Raw genomic sequence first — 26,900 nt, 5'->3', positions numbered from 1 at the left:
GGACTGCCAATCAGGGATTTTGGAGCACCAATGATTATGATTTTATTGATTTTATTGAAGTTTGCACACGCAATAGGTATTTGAAACTTAGAATCAAAGAACACGTTATCAGAGTTGAATGTTGCGTTCAGAGTTTAATTGCAATAGAAATTGCTTTGTTTCGGATAATCGATGGTTGCTCACTGCACCCACCCCAAGATGATGATGTTGAAAGATGTGAAAATTAATATAGTCCATTCCTAAAAATCCTCTGGAGTAAAATGTTTCTGTCCTCGCTAGCAAACACTAATGTCCGCATAGTGCTTTGGTCCTTAGCGTAAATAGAAGCCGTCTCTCGCAGTAGCGGAAACCGGCGGACGGAACGGCGGATCCGTCCGGCTGCTTAGCGTGGCCGGCCCCGGCCCCCCAACAGGGCGCGTCGTCGTCAGCGTCGAAGGAAGCGTGAAACAAAAAACTCCCTAAGCGCTATAAATAATACATTTAACTTCTAAAATACTTTCGCATGCGCTCAAAAGTCAATTAACTAGCTTACAAATTAGCCATCTTTTTTTCTCGCTTCGGCTTCCATCGCGCTTTCCGCGTCTCGCTCGTGATTGGCCGAGCGGCGGCCATGGCTCCGCCCACTCTCGGACCGGAAACCGGTTCCGGAAGGGGTGAAGGGGTGGAAGGGATGCGGGGCAAGCCGTCGGTGCAATCCGTCTTCGGAACGCAGCACCCGAACAGAACAAGTTTCGAGCCGGCCGAGCGAACAACGTGCTCCGCTCCGCGTGTCAGAGAAGTCGCGTTACGAGCGTTACGGGCGAACATCGGCGATCGATTCAGGAGGAATAGTCCTGTGTGGCCAGGTCCTGTGTGACCAGGTCCTGTGCCGACACCAGCCCTGTGTCCGTGTGCGTGCGTGTGGATGTTGCCGATGGACTGAAGACGGTTTTTGGGGTGGAAATTCGTTCCCAAGTGTGTGTGCCCGTGCGCGCGTGTGTGCGAGTGTCCGAGTGGCTCTGTGTCCTTGTGACGATATGAAACATTGTCGTTGCGGGTCCAGCAGAGATTGAAGCGTCCCCGTCCAGTGTCCGTTGTGTGTCTGGTGTCCCCGCGAGTGTCTGTCGCGAAACGGGAAATGCTGGAGGAGGCCGAAGTGCGCGCGGGAAAGATGATGTGCCGAACAAACAGTACGCCGCCCCCGGGCAGCCCGGCCGGTTCGGATATCTCCGTCGGTTCGCCCAGCCCCCCACCGATCGGGAGTGAGTCGGCGGTGCTCCCGCACCTCACCCATCCGCACCCGCTCTCCGTGACGCACCTGGTGCATGCGGCCGCCACCCACCACCCACTGGTGGTGCATCCGGTGCATCACCACCACCCACACCACCAACCGCCCCACCACCCGGCGCTGCATGGCCGCGCCGAGGACTACTTCACCCCGCTGAAGCGGTTGCGGATGGTGGACGGGACGAGTGCGAGCAGCACCGGCGGCAGCCCGACCGGAAGCCCGAAGGAGTCAACGAGCCGGGGCTCGAGTCCGCCCACCCCAATCAGTGCGACGAACACGACGACCGGCTCCACTCACAGCACCACCACCACCACCGCTGGCAGCACCAACACAACCAAAGCCGTCGCCGGGGCTGCGACAGCGGCCGAAGGCGTCAAGTCCTTCTCGATCGCCGACATCCTGGGCCGCGATGCGGACGCGACCGGGCGGGGCGAAACCGGGCGGGAAGCGAGCCCCCCGCCGGCCACGGCCAGCCTACACCATCCGCACCACCCCCTTCACCTGTCACCGCACCATCCGGCGGCTCACCTAGCGGCGGCGGCAGCGGCCGCGGCCCATCACCAGCAGCACCACCACCTCCAGGCGGCCTCGAAGATCGTGCGTCCTTGGGACCATCTGCGGGGCCCCATCCCGGTTCGGCCGTTCCTACCGCCCGCGCTGCTCCACTACGAGCAGCGGCTGGCGCTGGACTACCACCAGCAGTTGCAGGAGCACTTCCGGGTGCAGGCCCACTTCCTGCGGCACATGAACATGGACATCATCCCATCCGAGAGTGGCTCGGAACGGTCGAGTTCGGCGGCCAGCGATTGCTGCTCGCCGGAAATCGGGCGCGGCTCCGATCACCAGAGCCACCAATCGTCGCAGTCCTCGTCATCCGGCGTCGGCGGCAGCTCGGCGGTGACCGATGCAGTCTCTGCCCGAAGTGGTGGCGCAGGTGGCACTGGCGGCGGCAAGTCCGGCAACGGGAAAACGGCTCCGAACGGCACCCCGCTCGACGCCCTGTTCCAGATGACCAACAAAAACTTCGACGAGACCAGTGAAGAAAGTGGTAGGTACCAAAAGAGTTTATCGCTGCACGTTCTGGGGGCCATTCCGGGGTGGTGGTTCCGTGGGGTTTCCGAAGGCCATGCATAGGTCAACCGGTGGGCCGACTATTTTCACACCTCCTTATACGGGGAGTCCGCGGCAAACACCGTGTCTGCGGTGTGTTTGCCGAAGATGGACCTGGGAAGGATTGGGATTTCCACGCACCCTACGCGGGGACATAGACTCGCACGCCTCACCGCCAGACTTCTTGTGATCGGGACGCTCGTTATTGTGAACTAGTAGCTGAGTTGTTGTCTGAACAAAGTCCGTCGTCCGTCTGGTCCTCGCCTGGGAGCTCCTTGTCTGCGTCGTCTGATTACACCAACAACAGCACGCCGACTTCTTGCGCCATTTTGGCCAACTCCCAGACCCAGACCGAAGCGGTTAACTTATGCGGCCTTAATTGGTTGAGTCACGAGGCGCACCGAAAACGGGGCATTAGAAATGGAAACGCCATCTTTTGATCTACTAAACGTCTCCTCGCCCGAGAGCCATTTTCCCTTCCCTTCCATTAGCGGCTGTTTAGCCGTGGCGGCGGCGGCGGCCGTTTCGTTCGTCCGTCCGGAAAGTGTCGGAAAATTTATGAAATCTGCTCATGCAACTTTCATGATAACCAGCATAACAACAACCGCGCCGAGGGCAGGCCCAGCCCAGACCCAGTTGCCATGTTGGAATTAAAATTAGATTAGCGCGACTTACAAATGAGATCCGATTATCATTTTCCCCCCCGGGATCGTACGCTTCGTGGCGTCGCAAGCAATAGAGCGAACCACGGACTTGCGTGTGTGTGTGCGATTGTAACACGATTAAACGCGATAGACACTGCCGCCGCCACCGCCGCCAAGATTGGCCATTGTTTGCTGGCTGGCGGCGGCGCACATTAATGCACCTCTCGGTGGACTCGTTCGCGGGGCTAACGAGCGGTTTTCAGCGGTAAGGTTATGTTGACCTCCGCCGGCCCCCCCACCCGCTTTTGCGGTGGGTGGTGGGCGCGGGTCTGATTAACTAACGAGATCGCTTGCCGGGGCGTCGGACGCTTCCTGCGATTGTGCGAAACGTGGCGCAGTTAATGAAGGCGCTTCGCGCTTTGCCCAACACCAGACATCAGATCCTGGCTATCTCGTCCCTCGTCACGACGGGTGTGGCACCCTCCAAACGGGCCGTCTGGCTACTTATTCGGGGATGAGTCGAGTTGGACATGGTGAAATCAAATGTCGTCCAAGGTTTCAGCTTCAGTTTCGTCGAAGAACCAATCCAAGCCAACATTTCTCGATCGACGGTTTCTTCCTGTTCAAAAAAAAAAAAAAAATGAACCGATGATGGGCCGTCTTACCAAAATACGCACCAAACAGTCACTCGTTTGTTGGTGCATTGGCTTCTCTTGCACGAAGTGTGGGTTTTTCGAGAAGGATAGGAATTTTTATAATTTCATACAATTTGAATTGAAATCTCACCACTTTGGAAATATGTTTTCAATTTTTGATAAGCAAACGCGTAACGCTTGTTTATAACGTTTTGATAGCCACATAAACATCGCCGCGGGAGTGTCGGGCGATGTTATATTAACATCGATTTAAGGCCAGCGAGGGGCGACAACCGGCCTTCGCTTTCGAATCTTTAAACGAGAATAAAGAAAGTATTTTTTTGGTCCTGTCTACCGCAGACCATTCCAGAAAATGCGAGAAAATTTAAGACGGTGCTAAAGCGCCGTTTACATGAATATTTTCAAATTTTCTGCAAGCGTTTAGTGTCCCATTTCGTAAATATCAAAGTTTTTACTAAATCTTTACAATTACCGGAATCAAGTTTGCGTTTTAAAGGCCACGCACTCCGTACTTGAAATTTTGCTTACTCGATGGGTCCTTTCAATATTACAAGAGATGAGCATGTGTTACGTCTCTGTGACGACTCCCTGACACAGGCCCGCTGGCATATGACACCCGAGGATCCTCGGCCCAGGCCGAGGTCCTCCCATAAATCATCATCAATTCTACGCTCACTGGTCGTTGCGTGAACCGCCGCGAGGATCACTAATTAGCTCGGGCCCGGTGCGAAAGGTTAAACGGGTGGCCGCGATCGCCACCGCGGACCCATCCTGGGACCGCCAAACCGCCTCGACCTCGGACGTGCCGCGGCGAAAGGTAAGAAACCGATGCGAGAGTTCGTGATTTAATCGAATTTATCTGAGGTCTGGCTAAGCCGCGGCCTCGGCTTGATCCTCCGCGGCCTGAGAACCTGGCGGCGACCGCAGCCAGGACCTGGGCCGGGCCGGCGGCGATAAATCAAAATCCAATTACCGAAAATATTGCCCGGTAGTGGCGCTACCGCAGTCCGTCCGCGGCCTACGTGACCGCCACGGCCACCGCCGGTAATGGAGATTCTTGGAGGGTGCGATTTGTGGTTTGACCGCGGCCGCGATTGACACCACGCGAAGTTTCGGTGCGTGGGAACGGTGGCCTCTGGGAGTGTCCTTCGGTCGGAAGGACCCGAAGCGTAAGCAAGCTCGCCGAGCAGGGTACCCGGAGTCGGTCCCGGAGAGATCCCGGAGCACGTGAAGAGGTGAGAGAAAATAACACGTTATAACCGATTGGCCACACCCGATTTAGATTGATCCAACAATTATGTTATTCTCGCGCTGCGCGCTGCGGATGGGTTTTTCGGTGGTGCTTTTTGTTGGTCCATTCCTTCGGTCCTTTGGCCGCCACTAATCAGGTGCATCCTGCTGCCTCGGGGCCTCGGCGTTCGAAACAAGGCGGCCAGGTGAATCATCAGACGAATGCGTGGTGAATCGAGTCGATTCGTCATGGCGCACACAGCCGAAGTCGAGACCGAAAGTCTCAGAGTCCAGTCGCCGATGTTGCCGATGCGGAACGAATGCAAGGTTACCTCTGTGTATCAGGCGGCCGATTACCGATTGTCGCCCAAACCCCCGGGCCCGGGTCCAGCTCCTGACACCCGGACGACCGGCAGCTGATGCCGGCCGGAGCCTGCCACTTGAAACTATCACGTTCCGGACGTCGCGTACCCCGAAATTTGGCTGTGGCAGTCACTGACACTAATGGCGGGCTGGCGGCCGGGTCTCGGCTCGTCGCTGTCGCTTTAATTGTTTTCCCGGCCGCGATGCAAATTTGCGGTCCTGCCACGGCGCTGCTGACGGGGCACCCTGTGGCGGGCCGCTTTGATCTGCGCTCGCTGGTGTGCGTGTCACGTCGGGGTGACATTTTGTTGTACAAACAGAGCCGAGGCCCACCAATTGGCCGGATTGCTGGCGGTTATCGATAGCGCAAGCTGATGCCATTGGACCATAAGGTCCATCAGGGTCTCTCTCGCACACCGAGGAGGCTGATTAGCGCTAGTGGAAGTCCTTCTAGCGCCTCGGAAGACGGCAATCCGGCTCTTCGAATAACATTAGACCAACCCGGCCCGATGGTAATTCATGCCCGTGATGCAGAACCGGTCCCCGACAGGGCAAACCCAGGGGTAAGGAGCCACCGGGGGAGGGGGGTGGAATACAAAATCTTCGCTCGCTCTCTCGCTCGCTCCCTCGTGCAACATCAAAGCGGCTGCGCCGCGCGACTGATCATCAATTTTTCATTGATTGACTTAATCACTTTAGTACCGGTTGATTACAGTTTTCGGTTCTCGTCCGCTGTATGTGTGTGTTTGTGTGTGACACACTGTGCCACACCAACACACACAGGCACACATAGCTGTGTGTATTTGGTGTGCAGCCTGACGATGTGGAGTTGTTCTGGCCCCTGTTAGTGATCTGTCCGATTGTCGGGTCAGAGCATGGCTTTGGGTTCGGTAAGGCTCAAGCTGATCGTCTCGTGTGGTGTGGTGTGAGTGCAAAGGCATAGCCCCTAGTGTCAGCAAGTGTATTATCATCTCTTTTACTAAGAATTCGGTTCCGGTCCTGTGTCGAGCCGCGAGTTGACGTGATCCGCGATTCAGGTGTGTCTTTTGGGAGGTGAATTTAAAACTGGCTGAGATCATTATGTTGACATAATTTGTCACGCCAACTTCGGGGCCCTTTGTACTGTGTTTGCGTGTTCGGCCAATTCTTAAGTTCGCTTGCCGTGCGTCGCCCAAGTGTTGGTGTGATCGCATTTATTGGCTGTGTGCTGGATGTACCAGGCTGTTCAATAACTAGTGCGGTTCGATAAGACCACAATTTTGTGCTTTCAAACATACTATATTATTCAGTATGGTCTTTCTGAACACCAGTACACCAATACAACCTCGTCTTTTGATGAAAAACGCTTTTCACGCAAGATTATTTTAACGTCTGGAAACAAATGGAAGTCGCTAGGAAGCAAATCTGATGAATACGGTAGATGTTCCAACAATTCGAATTTACCGTATTTTTCCGTGTATAACGCGCACCCATATTTTAAGAGAAAAAAATTGGAAAAAAAGTTTTATATCATACATATTTCAGATATCCAACAAATACCCAATGATAATGATGTACGAGGGGTGTTAAAAAAATTCTGACAATTTTGTATTTACGCGAAACAATTAAGCGAAACTGTTAACGAAACTGTTTACATTCAACCAAACATGGCTTTTCGACGTCCAAACCTTCTAGGCCCTCTGAAAAAAGTTTGAACCATTGATAAGTGCTGCTTTTAGTGTTAGTCGCATCACCATAATCTACAGTCAACATTTAAATTTCGTCCGAGCTTTTAATTTCGTTTTTTACACAAAACTTGATACAAATTCTTTGTTATCAATTTTTCGGAATAAACAAAAATTGCCGATGGGCCGAGATACGCGCACAGTAAAACAGCTGTTAAAAACTTACTAATTACTCAAAATGGCCGAAAGTTTCACCATAAGTGAGTGACATAAATAGCAACCTAACACCGAAAAAAATAAATTTGAAAATCGAACATTTGTAACCCGAGTAAATACAAAATTGTCAGAACTTTTTGAACGCACCTCGTATTATTCTAAATATTCTAAAGTGGACCAAAAATAAAATGCGCATACATTGCAAAAGACAGACTATTATTTTATATTTCATAATAATCTTCAAGCTCAGATTCACTGCTGTCTGATAAATTGATATTCTCTAATTGCTCTTCAATGTACTCCTCATTGTCACTCTCTGAAGAGTTCTCATAAATTGCGATATCTTCAGATCCATCCCTAGCGTTGCTGATGCCACATTTTTTAAATGATTTCACAACAACTTCTGTTTTAACTCCCTGCCATGACTTAAAAATGATATTGTATGGATAATTATATTCCTAACAAATGTTTCATTGAATAATTTATTCAATAATATGTACCTAAAAGGGCACATTTGTAGGTTTAGTGGAGACAAAATTTGTACTCCCCTTGTATAACGCGCACCCAGATTTTAGAGCTCAAAAAATTGGGGAAAAAGTGCGCGTTATACACGGAAAAATACGGTAATTCATGGATTTTTGACATTTTCAAAGCTCTTGTGACCTGGTGATGCATTGTCCTGGTGAAAAAGGATTTATTTTTTTGCAAACCGGTTCTTTTTAACGAATTTCCTCTTTCAGTTTTTTTAGAGGTTGCAATAATTAGCTGTTTGCAAGTAATCCAAAAACAAAACTCGTTTCGGAGCCGGATAACCAGGTTCAAACCTCTCTTTGGCCTCTTGTTTTGAATCAGGATCATGGTGATAAACCCAAGTCTCGTCCACAGTGATGAATCGGCGTTCAAAATTCACTTTATCCAAATTCAAATTTCAAATTCACTTTTTACTAAATCTCATTCAGTCACACGACGATTCTCCAATATCTTGTATATTTTTACAGGAGTTTTTTTTTCTGTTTTTGAACGTTCTCGACATTTATCGTTTTTGAGACTTGTACGACCACGTTTAAATTCAGAGACCCACCGTTTAATGTACTAATTGAAGGTGAAAAGTCCTTATACACTTTCAACATTCGTTTATTTTTTTATTTTTTTAATTCTCAAAATTGGATCTTTATTATACAGAGATGTTTGATTACATAAGAGTACAGAGATATTCCACAATGGGATTGCAGCTATTTAATAATTTTAAAGTATCAAAATGATTGAAATGAAAATATTTCGATTAAAATCTATTTAGATTACATGTTATGCCACGTGGCATTGAGTCATTATATCATACTTATAACTAATAACTAATAACTACATACATCTTACAACTAGTTAACTTTAAAAACTTCAGATAATTAGGTCTTTTATTGTTGGGTGGATAGAATTATTGCATCTATTGATTAGGCCTTCTTTTAGTTTGTTAACTTCTAACGATAGTCTATGCGTGCCAGCGAGGCTTAGGACGAGATTTGTTGGTGTTCTCCAGTGTAAATTGAGGATCATTTTGAGAATTTTATTCAGTCTGATTTGTATTGATTGGAAGTTAGTTAACATTCGTTTATAAATTTTCGTTTATAAATTTCCGTTGCGTTTAAAACTTCCAACACTAAAAATTCTCGTCGTTAAAAATACAGTAACACTGAATTGAGAGATTAAAATGAAACTAAAATGAAATGAAACAACGAACGTCGATTCATTAGTGCCGCAATGTCCTATACCTGACCTACTTTTTTATCCGGTTACCTGATTTTGGTCTTCGTTTCGCCAGGCTTGTTAGCTTGGCTCTCAGTCCTTTTATGTATATAATTTGTGAATTGGGCACCATTTAGGCGATGCCTAGTGTCTGTATAAATAGATAAAATGGATAAGCACTACGAAACCATAGGCACGGCCTCTTGTTACGGGTCGCCCAGCTACAAAGCTTGCCCAGCTTGGCAGCTACAAAATCAATCGGATTATGACCCTTGGCAGTTCAACGGTGACCCAACCGACAGTAGTGGTTTTGACGGATGCTGCTAACACTTTACGGATCTGCTTAGCGCTCGGTTTCTGCTCAATAAAATTCCAACGGAAAGTCCGTCCAACCGTCCCAATAAAAAGGACAACTTCCAGATCATGGGATCGTCACCAGGACGCGCGTTGGCGGCGCGTTAAAGAGCAACCTGCCCGGCGGTTGACCCGTTCGTTTCGGCCGGGGACCCGAAACTTGTTAATAGCTATTAGGCCGAGTCGATAATTCCCGCTCAAGATCTAAATCATCGTTTTAACGGGGGGCTCTCCGGGGGCGCCGAATTATTGCGGCCGCGCCGTCGGTCAGCGGAAACCGCACGGCATCAAAAGGCCCCGTGCCGCCCCAGCGAGCGAGAGCGAGAGCGGACGGTGAGCAGCATAACTCATTCAACTATTAGATACAACAATAAAAGTCATAATAAGCCAACAACAAGCGGCCGGCGAATGCGCGCGCGCGACAACCGGTTGTGGTGCTGCGGCGCGGCGGATGATCCGTCGACCCGCGGTCCGCGGATTTGATCCGCGTGTGGGTGGGTGCTAGGGGGTTGAGGGCGGGAAATTGGCTCGCCGGGGCGCAAATGAAACGAATCAAACGAGATTGGAATGTGTGCCACGGAGGCGAGCGGCGGCGGCGGTGGCGGCTCCGTCGGCAGTTGATCGGCGACGGCGGAAATGATCGACGGCGGCGAAGGTGTCGAAAGAGCTAAACACGTCGATGCCGCGATGGCTACACCGGCGGTCCTTTGTCTGCGGGATGACGCTGTAACAATCGCTCTCTGCGTCCTTCGTCCTCCGTGTCCGCGTCCGTAAATGCTAACTAATATCTTCTTAATACGAATTGTTCTTCGCCAAACGCGCGCAGCATTGCGCACTGACCCCCCCGGCGGCGGCTGTGGCCGGGACTCCGGAAGGAGAGAGAGAGAGAGAGAGAGAGAGCCTCAATGAGCCTCGCCGTTCTGGGCATCAAGACGGAAGATGCTGGCCAGGGTGGTGGCAGCGGCAGCGGCGATGATGATGATGGAGGCGAGAAGCCCCGTGTGTGGCTGCGTGTGTGGCTCCGGCTCCGGTCGGAATAAATGGTGGAAGCAACAGCAACAAGGTGATCAAAGTGGAATGCCGCACAGCCCAAAGGTGTCGGCTGGGCTAATTGGAAGAAGATCAAAGGAGGCCGCCGAAGCCGCCGCCGCCGAGCTTTTTTCGAAGGCCCCGAAGGCCCCCGGAAAGGTGAGAAAGCAAGCCCGGTGACAGCCCGGGGCCCGGGAGGGAGCGATCGGGTGGCCGCCACCACCTTCGTCTCGGCTGGGCGCTACTCGGATTCATCATAAATTGCTTCCCTCTCTCTCTCTCTCCCGCACACACAGTGGTCCCACTGGGTCTGGGTATGTGTGCGTTGGGACGCTTTCTTCGGCCGAGAGATCGATCGTAATAACTCTATCGCCCATCTCCTTCTCCGGGAGGAGGCCCACCCTGCCAGAGTGGTACGCAATTGCGGCCAAAGTGGAAGATAAAAACAATCACTCACCCACACAGACACAGACACAGGCGGGTGCGCGGCAGCATCTTGAAGTAAGTTTCAATTAATTTTCGATTTTCGCTAAACTATCGGGCCCCCGATCAGGGAGGTCTTGGCTTGGCTTGGCCCACCGCTCTGATCGTTTTTCCCATCTCCATGGAAACCTGTTCGATAGAGCGCTCTCTCGCTCTCTCTCCCCATCGCCAGCTGATGTCTAATTTATGCTTGCGCACCCCACTCTAATTAGCATCATCTGATGAGGAAAGATTTTATGGTTCTTCGACCAGGGTTTTGGCTAAAGACATAATCACTTAATGAAACCAAAGCCCAAGTCCAAGTCCTACCACGGGACGCCACTTTGGCAACGGTTGCTAGAAAGTTGTTGGTGGCCCAAAACATCCTGGCCGAGCTCACGAGCCCCGGGTTTTGTTTCCACGTCATCGCTTCACGGGGTGTTTGACAGCCGCACTCAGGACTCACTCAGGACTCGCTCGGGGAGCCGCGTACTCAGCACACAACCTGTTCACGGCCTTAAATCCGCCGTAAATCCAATTAAGGCTTCACGGGTCCCGGGATTTGCGTTTTCCGCGCCGCGCAAACCGGCCTGTGTCACTGACTGACAACCGACAATCACAACAAACAAGACTCCGAGTCCGACCGAGGATCCGACAGGATATCGGATTGTGCTGGATCGTTGGGGTCTTTGTAGACCCCCCGCTCCCCCCCCGGCACCGTAACGAGCTCGCACACTCACTCAGCTGTCAAATTAAAGCAGGCCTAAGTGTTCACACGATGCCGCCCGGGCAGGGCGCGAGGTGTCCCAAAACAAGATGGCCGACGAGCGCTAGAGTAGCGACCGCCGATGAATAGGCCCCGCCAATTATTGATTTGTTAATTGATTCCGGGCCGGGGTGCCGGGTGGGGGGTAGGACCGGAGCAACCCCAACGCCCGAGGGGGTTAAAAGCCGGGCCGGCGATTGACCGGCAAGTATCATCATTACGCCGCGCGGTCCGTTTGTCTTTGATCTTCCGGGGCGCTTCCTTGGCCAGGTCCTCCGTGGGTTAAAGGGAGGCCCCGGAGTCGGAGCGGTTCTGATGGTACTTCGTCGCCGATCATATCTCGTGCTGAGCGCTTCCGAGAGAGAGAGCTAGAGGGAGTGAGAGAGAGAGAGAGAGCCCTTAATTCGATAGTGGCGGCAAATGCGTGCCCTGTAATTATCGAGAACGACCCGAACGACGGGAAGCTCCTCCAGGGCGAGGGATCATCCAGCATGCTGCGGTCGGCGAATCGGCCGGGTCAGTATGTGTGGATCAATTCTAACACCTACCATCCGGCCACTGAAATCTTACGCCGACCTCACGATCCGATCGTGAGGTCGGCGGAAGACTTCGGGGGCCGCTCCGGAACTGGACCAAAACTTCATAATGATACTCGCCGATTGAAACGTCAAAACGGAGATCTCTCGGTGATCGATCAGGCACCGGATCGATTGGCACTTTCTTTCACGAGGCGCCAGACCTCAGACCACCGGCAGACAGGCTGGTCCGCGTGCTCCACTTTCTGCGCTCGGAAAAGGTGGAAAACTCGAAACTTCCATTCCGAAGTAATGGATGTGGCGGGCCGAGAAAGAGAGCAGCAGCAAGCCGGAATGAAAAACGAGACCAAAAACCGGGGAAAAACAAACGGCGTAACCGTAATTATGCTTTTATTATGATCATCACTTACCAGCGTTCGTACTGCGTTATGCAAATGCCTCCTGCCCTGCCCAACCGCAAGGCGCCAAAGTCTGACCGCCGGCCAGAGGTCGCCATTGCGTCTCGGGAGAGTACCCTCCAGAAGGGAACAACAACCGGAAATGGTAGAACCGTTTTTGACGCTTCATTAAACTATTAAACCCGGGGCTATGTTTCTGTCGCTGAGCCAATCGACACTCACGGGGTGCGAAGTGATGACGTTTCAGTGCCCGTGCCCCGGGTGCTGAATCCTTCCTCCGGCCGGGAGTCGCAGTCGATTATTGACTAATTAATCAAAGCCAGGCCAGCGGGATTCGGGGAACCGGAACCAGGAACGTACACGTAATCGATCCCATATCGATGGCCATAAATCAATCCGCTTCGTCTGAGGCCCGCGCACGGGATGTCTGTTCTCGAGGGGGGGACAAAGTCGGTGGGGGTGATGATCGGGTGCCTGATTGTTTCATTAATCCCCAGTGTAAACAACACTTGACACTCCGGGCGCGCCCGTCAGCCGGAAGCCCGAAAGTCAACGTCAGGCGCAACGCCGTCGTGGCTGCGTGCTGCGAGCGCAATAAACGGCGAATGCTTTACGACGCCGTGGCCCTGGGTTCTAAGCCTCCCCGCTTCACCCGCTTGGCTCGGCAAATTCCCCCTTTGCCGTGTCGCGGCAGCTCGCCGTCCGGTGAAAATCCCCGGAGGCGACACGAATCGGGAACCGAAACGATCTGATTTATGGCCGGGCGATTATTCTTCATTCCGCGCCGCGCTCAGATCAGCGAAACGGAGCTCTGTCTCTCGCTCTCTCCCCTTGTATCTCTCGGTGAAGCATTCTGCGGGGATTGCCGGGGGTTCCTTGAGGTGCGCTTACATCGGTGTTCGTGTTTCGGTTGACACTTGGCACAGGTTTTGACGTGGGGTCTGCGCGAAATACGAGGATGCAGAATTTACTTTAGTCAATCAAAAATCAATTAAACGCGTTATAAAAGATGTCTAAAGAATATGAGGTGTATTTAGGGATCACTGATTCGAATGAATCATTTTTGCAATAAATATTTGGAACAACCTGTTAAATTCAGCAGGGTTTTTTTCAGATAGCCCAGTGTTGGCCGAATGGCCACATATTCACATGGTCACATAGCCTAAAATATTAGTACCATTATCCTCGAGGTACTGCACACATAATTTTAGCTTGAGGATTGCTGAAATATCCTGTTGTAGGATTGTTCTTTGTTTCCTAATGTTGATTTGGAACCTCAATAGCAGTAAATTTCAACTCCTCACAACGGCAGTTGTGTCATACCACCAGAGCACCTTTTCTCACAATCAGAGATGCTTACAGTATGCCGATAGTTAAATATAATTATTTTTAAACAAGGCCTGGATTTACCTACATTATATAGACTACGTCGAATGACGTGCACTGAACGGCCTTTTATACATTCTGATACTTTTGGTGGATTTGTGGTGTGGTGTTCACTATACAACCGTCGTTTACATAACCCTCGACTGTTGAGCCGATTGCTTATCCTTACTTTCGCAGAATTGTTTCGCAATTGTTTACAAACAGTACAATATCGTGTGAATTCTTCACCGTGCTTTTCTTACACTTAATTATGTATTTTGAATATTGAAATAGAAAAAAAAACAGACCATTGTTAATAATTATTAACTAAACCTGCTCTCGTTGCTCTAATACCGAGCAAAACGAACGAAAACGTTCTGGCTCAAACTTCATCTTACTTTTCTTTCGTATCGTTCAAATTAAATCGTAATTTCATTTAGCCGTCCCATTTTCGTTCTTGGAACCTGAGAAACTAAAATGTACTATTTCGAAAGAGCGATTCCCAAAGAAAACATACTCGTATTTTCACATATTATTTGAATGTTCAGTTACTCAACTTCTTTTCACTATTCACTGAAGTTTTGGTTAAGTCGTGTTGTTTAAGCATTCATATTTGAATATGTCGGATGCTTGATGCGAATGTCGGAATATTATTAAACCATGTTAAACATGTATAATAATTTAATTTCAAATTTTTTAAAAGTTTTCTTCGCTATTATGCTGTATTTGTGTGGGTCAGAAGCATCCGATTAATAGAAACCATATTTGAAACCATACATCTCGCGCTCAACTTTATGTTAACAACCTTGACGAACGTTTTTTTTCCCGACGGCCGGATGGAAACGTTCCACTTTCGTTGCTTTCGTTTCCTTTTTCGACTCAGCCCAAGGGCGCAACGGAGCATGAGTTCTATTGCATCATCGCATCATCGCTCTAAAGTATGCTCACCATCCGTGCCCCGGCATGTGTTGGCCTGTGCGGCCGGCGCTTGTTTGGTGCAAACTTGGTTCAGACTTTTGCCGGGTCAAGGTTAAGATAAGTCAAGTGGTCGATACCCAACCCGACGGTAATGTAGATCCGCGTCGACTCTTAGGGCAAAGATTTCGAACCGTTACTGATAGTGGCGCAGCCATCTGCCCGGGCTCTGACTCTATCGCCAGGGCAAGAGCTGATTACCGATGGCTGTGAAAATCGGCTGCCGCTACTTCAATCCGAGGCGTCCGGACCGTAGCATGAAACATACCCGTAGTTGGGCCTTTCGGTTGCCTTCGTCGCTGTTAGCTGGACCACAACGGGCCACAAAGGCCCAAAGCAAACCAACGCAATTGGTCGTGTTAGTAAAACCCATTTGTCCGCCTGATGACTGTGGTGCTCTCCAAAGGTGCCCCTAACGAGCGCTCGGAACGGAACTAACCATACGCCGGCTCGGCGGAACAACGCACCGGGGCCGATGGAGCCCATTCTGTGCGCCAGCCGCCGCGTGTCATTGGTTGTGCTTCGCTGGTTGACAAAACCAGCTCCTGAATGGGAGGCAGAAAACTCACGAGAACCCCTTCCGTCCTTACGAACGCCATCTTAGACTGCCGGCCCGCTTCACGCCCCGTCTTGATTCGCCCTCGGGTTCGGTGCCCGGTTTTCGATTAATTTTATAAATGGCTTTCAGTTTGTTTTTCTTCTGCCCCGCGCGGCTTTCGGGTCTGTCCGGGGTTTCGGAGGCCGGGTGCGTCCCTTTACACGCTTGGCAGCATTTCAATTTCCTGCAGCATTTGGCGGCGACGACGACGACGATGGCCAGAAAACGCATAACCGCGGGTGATGACACACCGTCGCTGGCAGCCGAACGACAACGGTTCGCTAATAGGTCTTGGCTCTGTCCTTTTTTTGCTGTGTGACCCGATTCGATTTGTCGAACGGACTTCCCATGGTGGCCCCACGATTGAGTTAAAATGGATGAAAATAGTGCGTAGTTAATTTTTTTTACGAAAATAGGAGTAAATAGAAGCCCGATGATGTTCTCTTGTTAATTTTATTTTATTTTACAAAAAGAAAAACAGTCAACGGGCAACTTAGCCTTATTGACAATAATGAACTTAACTTAGCACTTAAATCGCAACGCAGAAGCGATGTTTTAAAGGAAAAGCTACACGAAAGTAACATGGACGAAACATTTACTAAAAAGACATGAAAGCGATAACATCGCGGGCATATTTAAGTCAAAAAGCGACGAGTAATTGTTATACGTACGACAGAGACCAAGCAAAGGGTCATTAAGTCCGGAGAGTTTTCGCTGAACTAATGCAAAGTCCAGACCTTCATACAGCCGCCAATCGCTGCGCAAAGACAACAAACGCGATGGGTTTTTAAGTAGCTGGCACACTACTCTAAAAAACATCGAATTTCTTCACGAGTCCGAGAGGTTCTCGGTCGTTACTATGTTTTTGTTTAGGTTCCAAATCATTACTCCCGGCTCGAGGGAGCAACTATCATTCCGTAGTTCAAGAAACATAATGCTGGCGAATGCTTTCCCATCCGCCGAACACCGACGGCAAACAGTGCTCAATGAGCTGGGCCAAGAAAAACATCGCCGCATTGCATTGTAATTGCTTCATGATGCATCCATCCCATCCCAGGGCGGTTTGTTGATGTTTGGTCTACGATCTGCTTTGGGACACGCGCGTCCTGACGCACGTCGAACGCTTTGCTACCGCCTCTCGGTCGCCTTATTAGCCGCTCTAAACGTCTAGACTCGGCGGTGCGCCAATGTGTTACGAAATGTGGTGTGCGTTTCAATTCTTCAACTGCTGGTCATTGCAGATTCTCGTCGGAACTATGATCCGATCGGAGCGTTTCAACTATTGCTTGTGGTGAGACGCTCACGGAGCAGCACCACCGGCCATAGGCAGTGAAAGAATTAATACACCTCCGGGGCCGCACTAATGTCCCTTTGCCGAACGAGCGCTTTGTTGTTGGTAGGGTTGGCTTCTTCCTCCCGGGGGCCACATCGGGGTCTTGAGCGGTCGGCGAAGATCAAAAGGAACCGGGAAAAGCGACCACCGGGCGGACGGGCAAATTTTCCTTGGCACTTGCCGCTCTGCTCACTTCCCAGTTCTTGCACGCCTCGGGGGCTGCCCTCAGGAATTGAATCTTAATAACCGTCGCGCCCGACCACGAGCTTTGTTGTGGTGAGTTCCGATGCGTTCGTTCCGATGGGGGTCTTCAGCGAAGCAATAGAGCCCCGGTGGCGGGGCGTTATCATCCCAACACAATCATCATAACACTATCTCGTGCCCTATCTGAAACATTCGGCCGAACGTCCTTGGGGAACGTCCATCCAGCCATCCTTGGGCACCACGCACTTAAATCGCAACCCGGATCGCGAGTCCGGGGCCGCGATCGTTCCCCTTCGCTCGCTCCGCTTCCCTTTCACTCTCTTCGTGCCATCTCGCTTTTACGGTGGCCCACGGCGGTGGCTTTAAGGCGCTTGAAGCGAAACGAACCGGCGGCGAACCCGACCGGAACCTCGCGCAGGGCCGGACGGGGTAACACTTTTACAAAGAGTAAATGATTTTTTAAATTAATAAACCTCAAACCGTCGGACAGGCGGTCGGTTTTTATTGCCCCGGTTCGTCCGGAGCGTCCCGGTTCGTCCTCGGCTCGATAATGACCGACAAAAATTACCGACACATTAAGGGAACTAACCACTCGGCGAGCGGCCTCAGAATATCCCGCCAGCCAGCCAGCCGGTCTGGTGCGCCTGGATGCTCCTGCGCTCCGCTGCAGCTCCGCGGCCGAGCCAACGCCCGAAAGTAAATTAATCATTTCCCATCAAAAGTGTGTGCGTCTCCCGGTGGAAACCGGGGCACAGCCTGGGCTGCACCTGGAAGACCTCAAAGACCCGAAGCTGGAGTGCAGCCCGTTCTTAGAGGCGCTTAAGTGGCTCGGGGCCCTTAAGTGAGTGAGTCAAATGTTTATGTTTAGCTCAAACAATCATAATTACCGTCTACTTATCGAGAGGCGGCCGCCGAATGCAAGCCGGAGCTGCGCTTCTCCGGCAGGGCTATCTTAAGTAGCGAGTTGCGTCTCGCTGCTCAAGGGTCCCTCAGGCCCCCGGGATTGGCCACAAACGTCATACGCGGGGCCTCTGCCGCCGATTGACGACTCCACTTCGCCGGTTGATTTGTTGATCTGTCCCGATCCGCCGCCCGGCTGCCGTCGGTGATTTTTTTTATTAATTTTATGGCTTTTAAACGATAGTAAATTGATGCTTAATATTAGCATTTATGGCCGCCGCTGTCGGCTTCTTTTTATGCTGCCAAGCACCCGGCCCCGGTCGTGCTCTACGCTCGTTTGGCTCGCCGGTGGCTCTCTCTCCCGGGCTGCGGATCTGCTGCAGCGCACTGTAATGTGGCTTCGTTTCGCAGTCACGCTCCTCGGGGTCGCGGTTTAGTTACGCGCGAAGCCACCGTGTTGAGCAGACCCTCCGCGCAGAATCACTCAGACCCGGTTGGCCCTTCGCCGATCGAAGTGATAATTTCGATGAGCCTCACGATTTTAATGATTTTGTTAGTCGCGCCATTGTCCAGGCCGGGTCCGGTCCGGTCCGGTCGCCGATGCAGATGTTCGCAAAAAATTCTGCGGATTTATGGCCGGTCGGTGAATGTTCCGATTGCGTCCGACCACCCCGAAGATGATGCCCGGCACGACACACTCACTCTCTCACCCTGGTGGGCCTATTTCATGGACTTTAAGACCCGACCCGCTTTACGATTCGGACCGCTATTGTCGGGCCGGAACCACCGGACGGCGCAAGAAATAAATCTCGGTGGCTCCCGGTTCGGTCTCGAACTGATTGCTTCCCGCCGGGCCGGACCGACATTCAGTCAGAGTGCGTCAAGAATTGTACATTAATTTTCACAATATCTGGAACCCTTTGGAACGCCGTTTTATTGCCACCGGTTCCTCGGTGACTAACGCTTTCCGAAGGCATAACATTGAACTTCTCAAATGGTCCGAACAGTCTCGGTCCGACTCTGCTCGATTCTTGGCCCTACTTGGTTCAGCGAACGAAACCCGCGGGCTAATAATGAGATTTTGGTCAAACCTCAAACAGATTTATTTTCCTTTACGACATCAGACGAATGCCCGGACGATGACTCAGACGCATCGACGATTTTGCATCACTCTCAGCGTTGCGCTTTTGCTGACCATCGCCGAGGTGTCGTAAACGTTGGAATTTGTGTTACTCTTTTGTTGTGCACACAAATGCTGCCAATTCTTGGTCTGTAGTAATGTTGCGTCCGTCCGGATTGTGGTGTCAGCAGACTTCACTATCTCACAACCAGCCTGGCTGGCCGGCCTGGCGGGATCTGACACCCAAACTTGTTCCCAAGCCTCCGGGCGGGCCTCGCTGGCCCGTTGAATGATGGCACTTCAAAGTGCACCATCCCTGTAGTACCGTCGATTTCCGGTCCGATCTGTTGTCCACAAGTGCTCCGCACGCACGCAAAAACGGTCCGCCCAGCACCCGCACCCAGAAGCCGACGGGTTCGACGTCTTCCAAGGATCCGCCGGCCAGCCAGCGGCGAGGACGGGAAATTTATGACCATCGCGCACTTCGCCTCTTAATTTATGGCCCTTCGACCGTCGGTTGTGTTTTTTAGCGTCCATCGTTCGTTGCGCAATCGAAACCCGGCGGAAAGACGAAACCCCGGACCCCGGACGGATCGGACGGGACGAAAGTGAAGTTGAGCAGAGTGAAGTGAAATGGAGTGTGATTTCAAATTACAGCGGCACTCACTCCGCGGGGATGTCCTGTTGTGACAGCGGATGGTTAACTCCGTGCCCGTTTATGGGCGAGCAGAAGCCTAGGGCCCGAGCCTTTTTGGGGTAATTCGTGTCCGGTTTCGGGCCTTGTCGTTGGTCGTCAGGTTTCAGCCGTGCGCTTCGGTGTGGTCAGTGGCGGACCGCCCAGCAAGGCGATGAACCGTTTTCCCGCTCGATCAATTGCCCGGCCCTTCGTGGGTTCCGTTTTTGGGCAGCGGTTGTTGTTGTTTTTCGCCCACCCAGGGTGTGTACTGGGGGGTGGGAGGGTCGTTATTGAAAATTAGCGCCCCGCACGAGTACTTGGCGCAACGTGCGTGGCGGAAGTGACGGCGTGCTGGGCTCGGGGACTCGGACGGCAGCTCGTTAAATGTGCCAGTCACGGTCTGATTTGAAGCACACCAAAAACAAAACAAGCAAACCAAGGGTCCCAGGGAATCGATCGATCGAAGTTCTAAGTTCGCACGAAGGACCTCGCCGCGGCTAAGTCGACACCGGGGCTGGCTGTCTGGCTGGCCTGAAGTGCCTGACGCGCCTGAAAGAGGGGTCCTTGTGCTTTACGCGAACGTCAGGTCGTTCGGAAACGAGCGACATCCACGCGAACGCGGCCCGGGGCCCGGGTATTTTGGTGTGTCATAAAAATAATTACCCCGCCCGCAACCGGCCGCTGGCCGCTTTCCTTGCGCCACCGGCAACGAGCCGGCAACGTTGTCGGGAGCGAAAATGGAAAATCGCTGACGCCGCCGACGGAGAAAATGCGGGACCACGGCAAGTTCGGTTTAATTACAGTGTTAATTGATCATTGTTTGAGAGGTGCACACTTATTGTTTGTGTGCAGCGCCTAGTCATGGCCGGTCGCTGCTTGCTTGTGTGACGATAATTGATTAGCCCGGGGTCTGCGGAAGGTTGTCGAGCGAGAGAGAGAGAGAGCAAAGACGGCCAACGTGCTAAGAAGCGCTAAGAAAGGTGGTGCCGCTGCGTGTTGAAAGTTCGCTGCGTGGAACGAACCAACCCGGTGTTTAATAATCGGGATTTTCATCGTTTACCAGTGGCCGAGATGTTTATTTGCTGTGGTTTGCTATCAAAGGCAGAGCGATTTGGCACCTCCAACGGATCAAAGAGAGCCCGCGATCTGTGCGATGTTTTTGCGGCGCGATGTTTTGGTTGACTAGCGGCCTAATAATAATAGTGTCTAATAAGACGGCCCAGGAGTACGGCCACACCGCGATCGATACTGTCCAGCCCTTTCGTGCAGGTCGTCGCGCGACTTGATTAAATTGCTTAGACCACTAACAGGTTGACCGACTTTTGGCCTGACTGGGCGAACGGGTGTTGCGTGCCACTAAACAGGGCGGCCACCGAAATTATTATCCTAATGGGATCTTTTGTCTCGCCCGTAATTGGAGGTCCTTTGGCTGTTTGGTTAGCCCCCACGCCTGGGCCTCCGGAAAAAAGTACTATCATTACGTGCGCGGTCCGTGCTGGCGAGCTGGCATTTTGTTTGACGAGCTCCAATTTGCCAGCGAGTGACATGAAGTTTTACATCGGGTGCAGGCCGGGCAGGCTAGACAAGCCGTGTGTGGCTAGCCAGTGGTTAGTGTGCCTACGTGGCGTATGTCATTCATCATTTGACTGTGGGCCCCCCGGTCCCCCGATAAGCACCGAGATAAAACCGAGGGCAGAGCCCGTTCAAGTTCAATAAACATAAATGGAAAAGCTGGGCAGCTCGGCGTGAGTGGCTGGTGGGACCATAATTAATTGATTAATTAGATGGACCATCGTTAGGCTAGGGCTCGGTGATTGCGAGAAAATTGCGTCATCCTGCTTCCGCGGCGCGGCGTAATTACTGCGGACCCCAGGAACCACCCGGGGTGGGTCACTTGCTTGACTGGCGTTTGCTAATGCTGTGTTTCACTTTTTTTCTGCCATCAAATTAGACGTAATAACGTGTGAGTGTCTCGGACCTGGTGGACTTTGTAGAACCCAAAGTGGATTCGTTCCAAATAAAGTAGCGGCGTTGATTGTTAAGGCTGGCCGTCGGTACAACAACCCTAGAGCTTGGTTGTTGATCTGCTCAACAAATCGGGAACGTGTGTCGCATCGGGGAACGAATCAACAAAATCGTTGTTTCCGCTTGCCAGATCGAACGGAACGCGGAACCGTAATCCGCGAGTGTCCGTCTGAATGGTCGTGATCGTTAATTCCGTTCTATTCTACGATATAAGTTCCTGAACTGTGGTTGTTTTACGAGGGAAGGTAGGTAACCTGCCGCCCAATCTAGTTTCGGGTCGCCCTGAGTATTTAATTTCATCAGTACCAGAATACAATTGCCCATAATCAAGTCAAAGATAGTGCATAGACAGGCTAAACTAAGATTATACAAGCGATAATCCACCCTGTCTTGTGTTATGGATCGGAGAACTGGGTCCTGACTCAGTCTCAAGAAAGCAGATTAAATGCTTTCGAGAGAAAGATCCTCAGAAGAATCCTTGGCCCAGTGAAAGATGGAGAATATTGGAGAAGCAGACGTAATAGAGAAATATATGAAATATTTTTAATATATGATGGGAGAACAGTGTCCATAGCCCGAATCTGGCGTTCGCGCCAGCTTTAATAAAAAAAGGTGTTGCTGCTCCACAACTTCACACGGGCCACTCGTTACATTTATGGTTCCACTTTCTAGTCACTTTTCGATTCACCCACCGTCGGCGACTGTCGAAGACCTGCGCGAAGCGAAGGTAGTTCGCACTCGAAATCGAACAAACACTGGTGACCGAACGAAAGGGCTCCTCGGTTCTGAAGTAGCTGTGTGTGTGCGTTGTTGACCCCTCGAGCGGGAAAGGGTGGAAATCCGGAGGGTGGAAAGCCAAACACAAACAAACGGACCGGAGTCCGAAGCGCCGGAGCCGAACTGGGGCGTGGTTTTTGGCTCGGCCGCAGCAGTTTAAACATCAAACCGACCGATGGCCAGGGGGCGCGGGCAGGCGCCGCACTTCCACCCCGCCGCACCCGTAAACAATTTATCAATTTGGCCGCCCGGAACGAAATGGTGTGCGCAGGCGTCGCCCGAAAGTCCTTCGGCTTGTTCCGTTGTGGTTTTGTTTGCCCGTTGTTCCACAAACACCACCGCAACTGGGTTCCGAACACATACATGCGCACTGGGCACACAATTTATGCTCCGTTTGTTTGTTTTATGTTTTTTATGCTGGCTCTTGATCCGGTCCGCTTTCTCCTTGGTTTCCGTCTTGTGCTTCGACCCGGGTTCGATCGATCCAGAGTTCGCGATTGGGTGGTTGATTGACCAAATTAATCTTCCTCAAATGTCGCCCCGCTTCGGTCGCCCAAAATGGTCGTCCTCAGGCATCCGGGACCCACGTGAGTAATTGTTGTTTGCTCTGCTCGTTTCGTCTGAACGAACACGAAACCGGAAGAGGCCGCGCGGATGGTTATCAGAAACTCCTCTTTGGGCCTTGGGAGTGTTCACGGATTCGGACGGGACCCGCCAGCCGACTAACAGACGTCAGAACCACAGTCGATCGGAATCTTAACTTAGAGACCCCGACCGAGAGAGAGAGGCAGGCGAAGAGGTGTGTGCCACGAAGGGAGCCGAGGGGAGCCTTTTGACAAGTTTATTGACAAAAACGCCCGTTAATACATGTGTCGTCGGTGATCGGCCGCCCGGTCTCCGGATTGCGCCCCGGAAGATCAAAGAAAGTTCCCGGGCTGGCCGCGCGTCGGGGGTATCGTTGTGCCTGCGTGTGTGGATCCATCTCACAGTTAATCGGTTCATTTAACGGGAACAGAACGGCCGCCGCCGGGGGAGGCAATTAAGCCGCTCATCGGAGCTCGAACCTCGAAGGAGAACCGCACACCCACACAGGCACACAGACACGCCGACACTTCTCAGAAGTGACGATTTGAGCCCGCGAGCCTAATTAGCTGGTGCGGCCAATTTGCGACGGAATCGATTCGAATGGCTCTGAAGATTTGCGCGATTCCTGCTGCTTACGCAGAAAATTGTCCCGGCCCGGGCCGGGGCCGGGGCGGTTGCAATCAAAGCCGGGCCGTCGGCGTGCATACATTCTTTCTGCGTCGTTTCCATTTTGTCGCTTGCGATGCAATTATGCTCTCTGGCTGCTGGCGCGCACATTCATCAAAGCGTTTAGCACGCCTGCTAAATCATGATCATTGGCCGGTACATCACCGCGGACGGATCTCCTTTGTGGACGAGTGTCGGAGCGATTCAGGTCCGGGGCCGCCCGCCGTTTGTTGATGAATGAAAACCACGAACCCGATTTCCCGGAGCGCGATTCTGCGTTCCGATACGCCGCTCACGATAAGGCAGAAAATCTAAACGCAAAACTAGGCTGTTCAACAAGTTCGTGTGGTCGATATGAAGGACACATTTTTATGGTTTGAAATACACTTTATTATTCAGTATGGCCTTCCTGAACATCAATGCACGTCTTCCGATGAGACTCCAATCTATACATTTCATGCCTGAAGTGAGAAACTGGAACGCCTTCAAAATACGCTTCCGCAGCAGTTGTGACGTCATCATTTGATGGAAAGCGCTTTTCGCGCATGATTCTTTTGGGTCTAAAAACAAATAGAAGTCTCTAGGGACCAAATCTGGTGAATGGGGTGGATATCTTAACAATTCGTTTAACTTTAATTTTAATGCATGGAGTTTTCCCATTTTCAAAATGCTCTTGTAACTGGGTGCATTGTTCCTTTTTTTGCAAACAGTTTTCAGGAACCCAAAACTTCGTCAAAAATATTGCTTATACTGCTCAATGAGATGGCTAGGCCTTGTACTAAGCCTCTTACGGTGATTCTACGATTTTCCAATACGACATCCTGTTTTTTTCTACGATTTCAAATGTTGTGTCTGTTTTTCGATGTTTTTGATGTGGACCGTCTTGAAGGCTACTACGGCCACGTTTAAACTCAGAATTCCCCCTTTAAACCCCGTAATTGAAGGCGAAGAGTCCTTATACACATTCAATAGTCGTTTATAAATTTTCGTTGCTTGCAAACCTTCCAAAAATAAAAAGTCAATCACTGCACGATACTTGATTTTTTCCGTTCTAAAAAATACTGTGACATGTCGATACTAAATGGCTTGCCATAAAAAAACTAAGTGACCTATTGAAAGGAAACTTCACATACGTTCATATGAAGAGTGTACCAACATAACATAACAAAAATTAGGTTCCTAGCAGCCTCCCTTGTTACCGACCATACGAACTTATTGAACACACTAGTAGCTGATCGCGACAATGCACTGTAAACTCTGGAGAGTGCAAAACTCTGTCCGTTGTAGTAAACAAACAGCCTCTGCCGGAGTCTCCGATGGAGTGGCCACCATCGGATGAAGTCGGAACCTCTAGGGACCTGGGTTGCCTGGCATTACGACATCCAGAGAGACTTCCTCTAGACGTCGCTTCTTTCGGGGCCCACAGAAAAAAACGGCGTTCTCTTCATTGTCACTTTTTTTTTTGTTATTTTAATAATTTTATTGCCCCGCGAACGAACGAACGGTGGTCGGGTGCAAATGGTAAAGCGCGCCGCCGACGGACGGAAAGCACCGAAGCAGCATAAAGAGGCGCAAAACGGCGTATGTCGGCACCGGCGGTCCCGCTTTTTGGTGCCCGCCGGGGGCCCGCCTTTCATATCCACCGCGGAAGTGGCCGGCTTATTACGGCTAACCAAAAGCCACCGCCGACCCGAGCAACACCCGAGAAAAGAAAATGCCGTGCCGTAATATGTTATCATTTAATTTAATATTTCTCCCCTTTTGGGAGCCGCGTTCCGGGGCCCCTTTTTATGCTGCGCCGTTGCGTGGCCTTTGGTGCTGGTCCTTCGGGCTCTCGATTCGGGTTTCTCACTCGGATGTTAATTAGTGTCGTTGTCGTTATGCAGGGTTTTTACGTGTCGATCGAGTCGCTTCGCTTTCTTCCCCTGATCGGCTTCGATCGGGTCCGGTTGCGGGTTTTGGGCTTTCCTTGGGATTCGCTGGAAGTAGCTCCGGTGGCTTTTTGCGCTCTCCGAGCAAAAACTGTGCCTCTTCTCCCAGTGTAACGCCAATTTTACGCGTAACGTTCTCGAAACAGAAGAAATTAATAGCGATTTTAATTGGGCGCTAGTCACATCTTTGTAGCGGAGCGCACCGCGTGGCGTCGGTTTATGGCGTCGAGGTCGAGCGCATCACCTCAAATGGGCAGCGCTCCTGGGGAGGGAAATTAAATCTCAATAAATCTTTATGGATTTATTGCACCGCGTTAAACGGGAGCGAAAAGCACGGCGCACAGTGACCTCCTAAAGTGGCCGAAGCGGGAGAAGTGCCGGGCACCGACCGGGAGGTTCAATCGCGCCGGTCGGTGTGCCTTTGATTGGGACGCTTCCTGGCAGGAGCTTTCAAAGTTTCCGCGCCGTGCCGTCCGCCCCGGCTGTTTGGCTTCAGTTTTAGCATTGCAATTAACAAATTGAAGCACGCCGAGGTGCGTCCCCGCCGTCGATTGATTGATTTCCCCCTTCGACTAACCTTCGACTCCCCGTTTGGTCCACCGTTCGCAGAGCAATCGCACCTGAACCTGTTCGCCAACCGGCCGCAGCCAAAGAAGAAAAGGAAATCACGGACCGCGTTCACGAACCATCAGATTTTCGAGCTGGAAAAGCGGTTCCTCTACCAGAAGTACCTGTCGCCGTCGGACCGGGACGAGATCGCGGCCGCCCTCGGACTCTCGAATGCACAGGTAGGGCTGACCGGGACCGCCGTGACCGCCATGTTCAACAGCTGATTTGGTTCCGATTTGCTCGCTTCCGCAGGTCATCACGTGGTTCCAGAACCGGCGGGCCAAGCTGAAGCGCGACATGGAGGAGCTGAAAAAGGACGTCGAGACGGTGAAGGTGCTGTCCGCGCACAAAACCTTCCTGGAGAACGTGAACGATATGAACATTCTGAAGAAGAAAATCATGCACGACGACGGCGGCAGCCCGCAGAAGTAAGAGCCAACGGTGATAATCGGGCGCAATACTTGATATTAACTGATATTTTAACTGACTGCGACCGGGACCGGGATGATCTTTACCAAATAGACGTATGGAGACGAGACTTTGCGGTGTCCGTGTTAGGTGTGTGAGCTTTTAACTCAGTGTATGTGCTCCGAAACCGCCGAAAGGAAGCGGGAATGCTAGGCACTTTTCACTTGTTTCTTCTCTGTTCATCTCCGTTTGTAAATATAGCTTCCTAAGCCCCAATATGTGATGTGATGTAC

General features: G+C 51.4%; 1 protein-coding gene across 1 annotated transcript; it reads left to right on the top strand.

Moving 5' to 3' along the window:
• Positions 1-1,117: 1,117 nt before the first annotated feature.
• Positions 1,118-26,631, top strand: LOC131207428 (homeobox protein B-H1-like). The gene is made up of 3 exons (XM_058200041.1): positions 1,118-2,315; positions 26,200-26,378; positions 26,452-26,631. Exons 1-3 carry the CDS (start codon positions 1,118-1,120, stop codon positions 26,629-26,631), a joined length of 1,557 nt encoding a protein of 518 aa, XP_058056024.1.
• The last annotated feature ends 269 nt before the right edge of the window (positions 26,632-26,900 follow it).

This window comes from Anopheles bellator, chromosome 2 (assembly GCF_943735745.2).
Source record: "Anopheles bellator chromosome 2, idAnoBellAS_SP24_06.2, whole genome shotgun sequence".
NCBI classification, from domain to species: domain Eukaryota; kingdom Metazoa; phylum Arthropoda; class Insecta; order Diptera; family Culicidae; genus Anopheles; species Anopheles bellator.
This window is presented reverse-complemented; position numbering and strand designations above follow the sequence as displayed.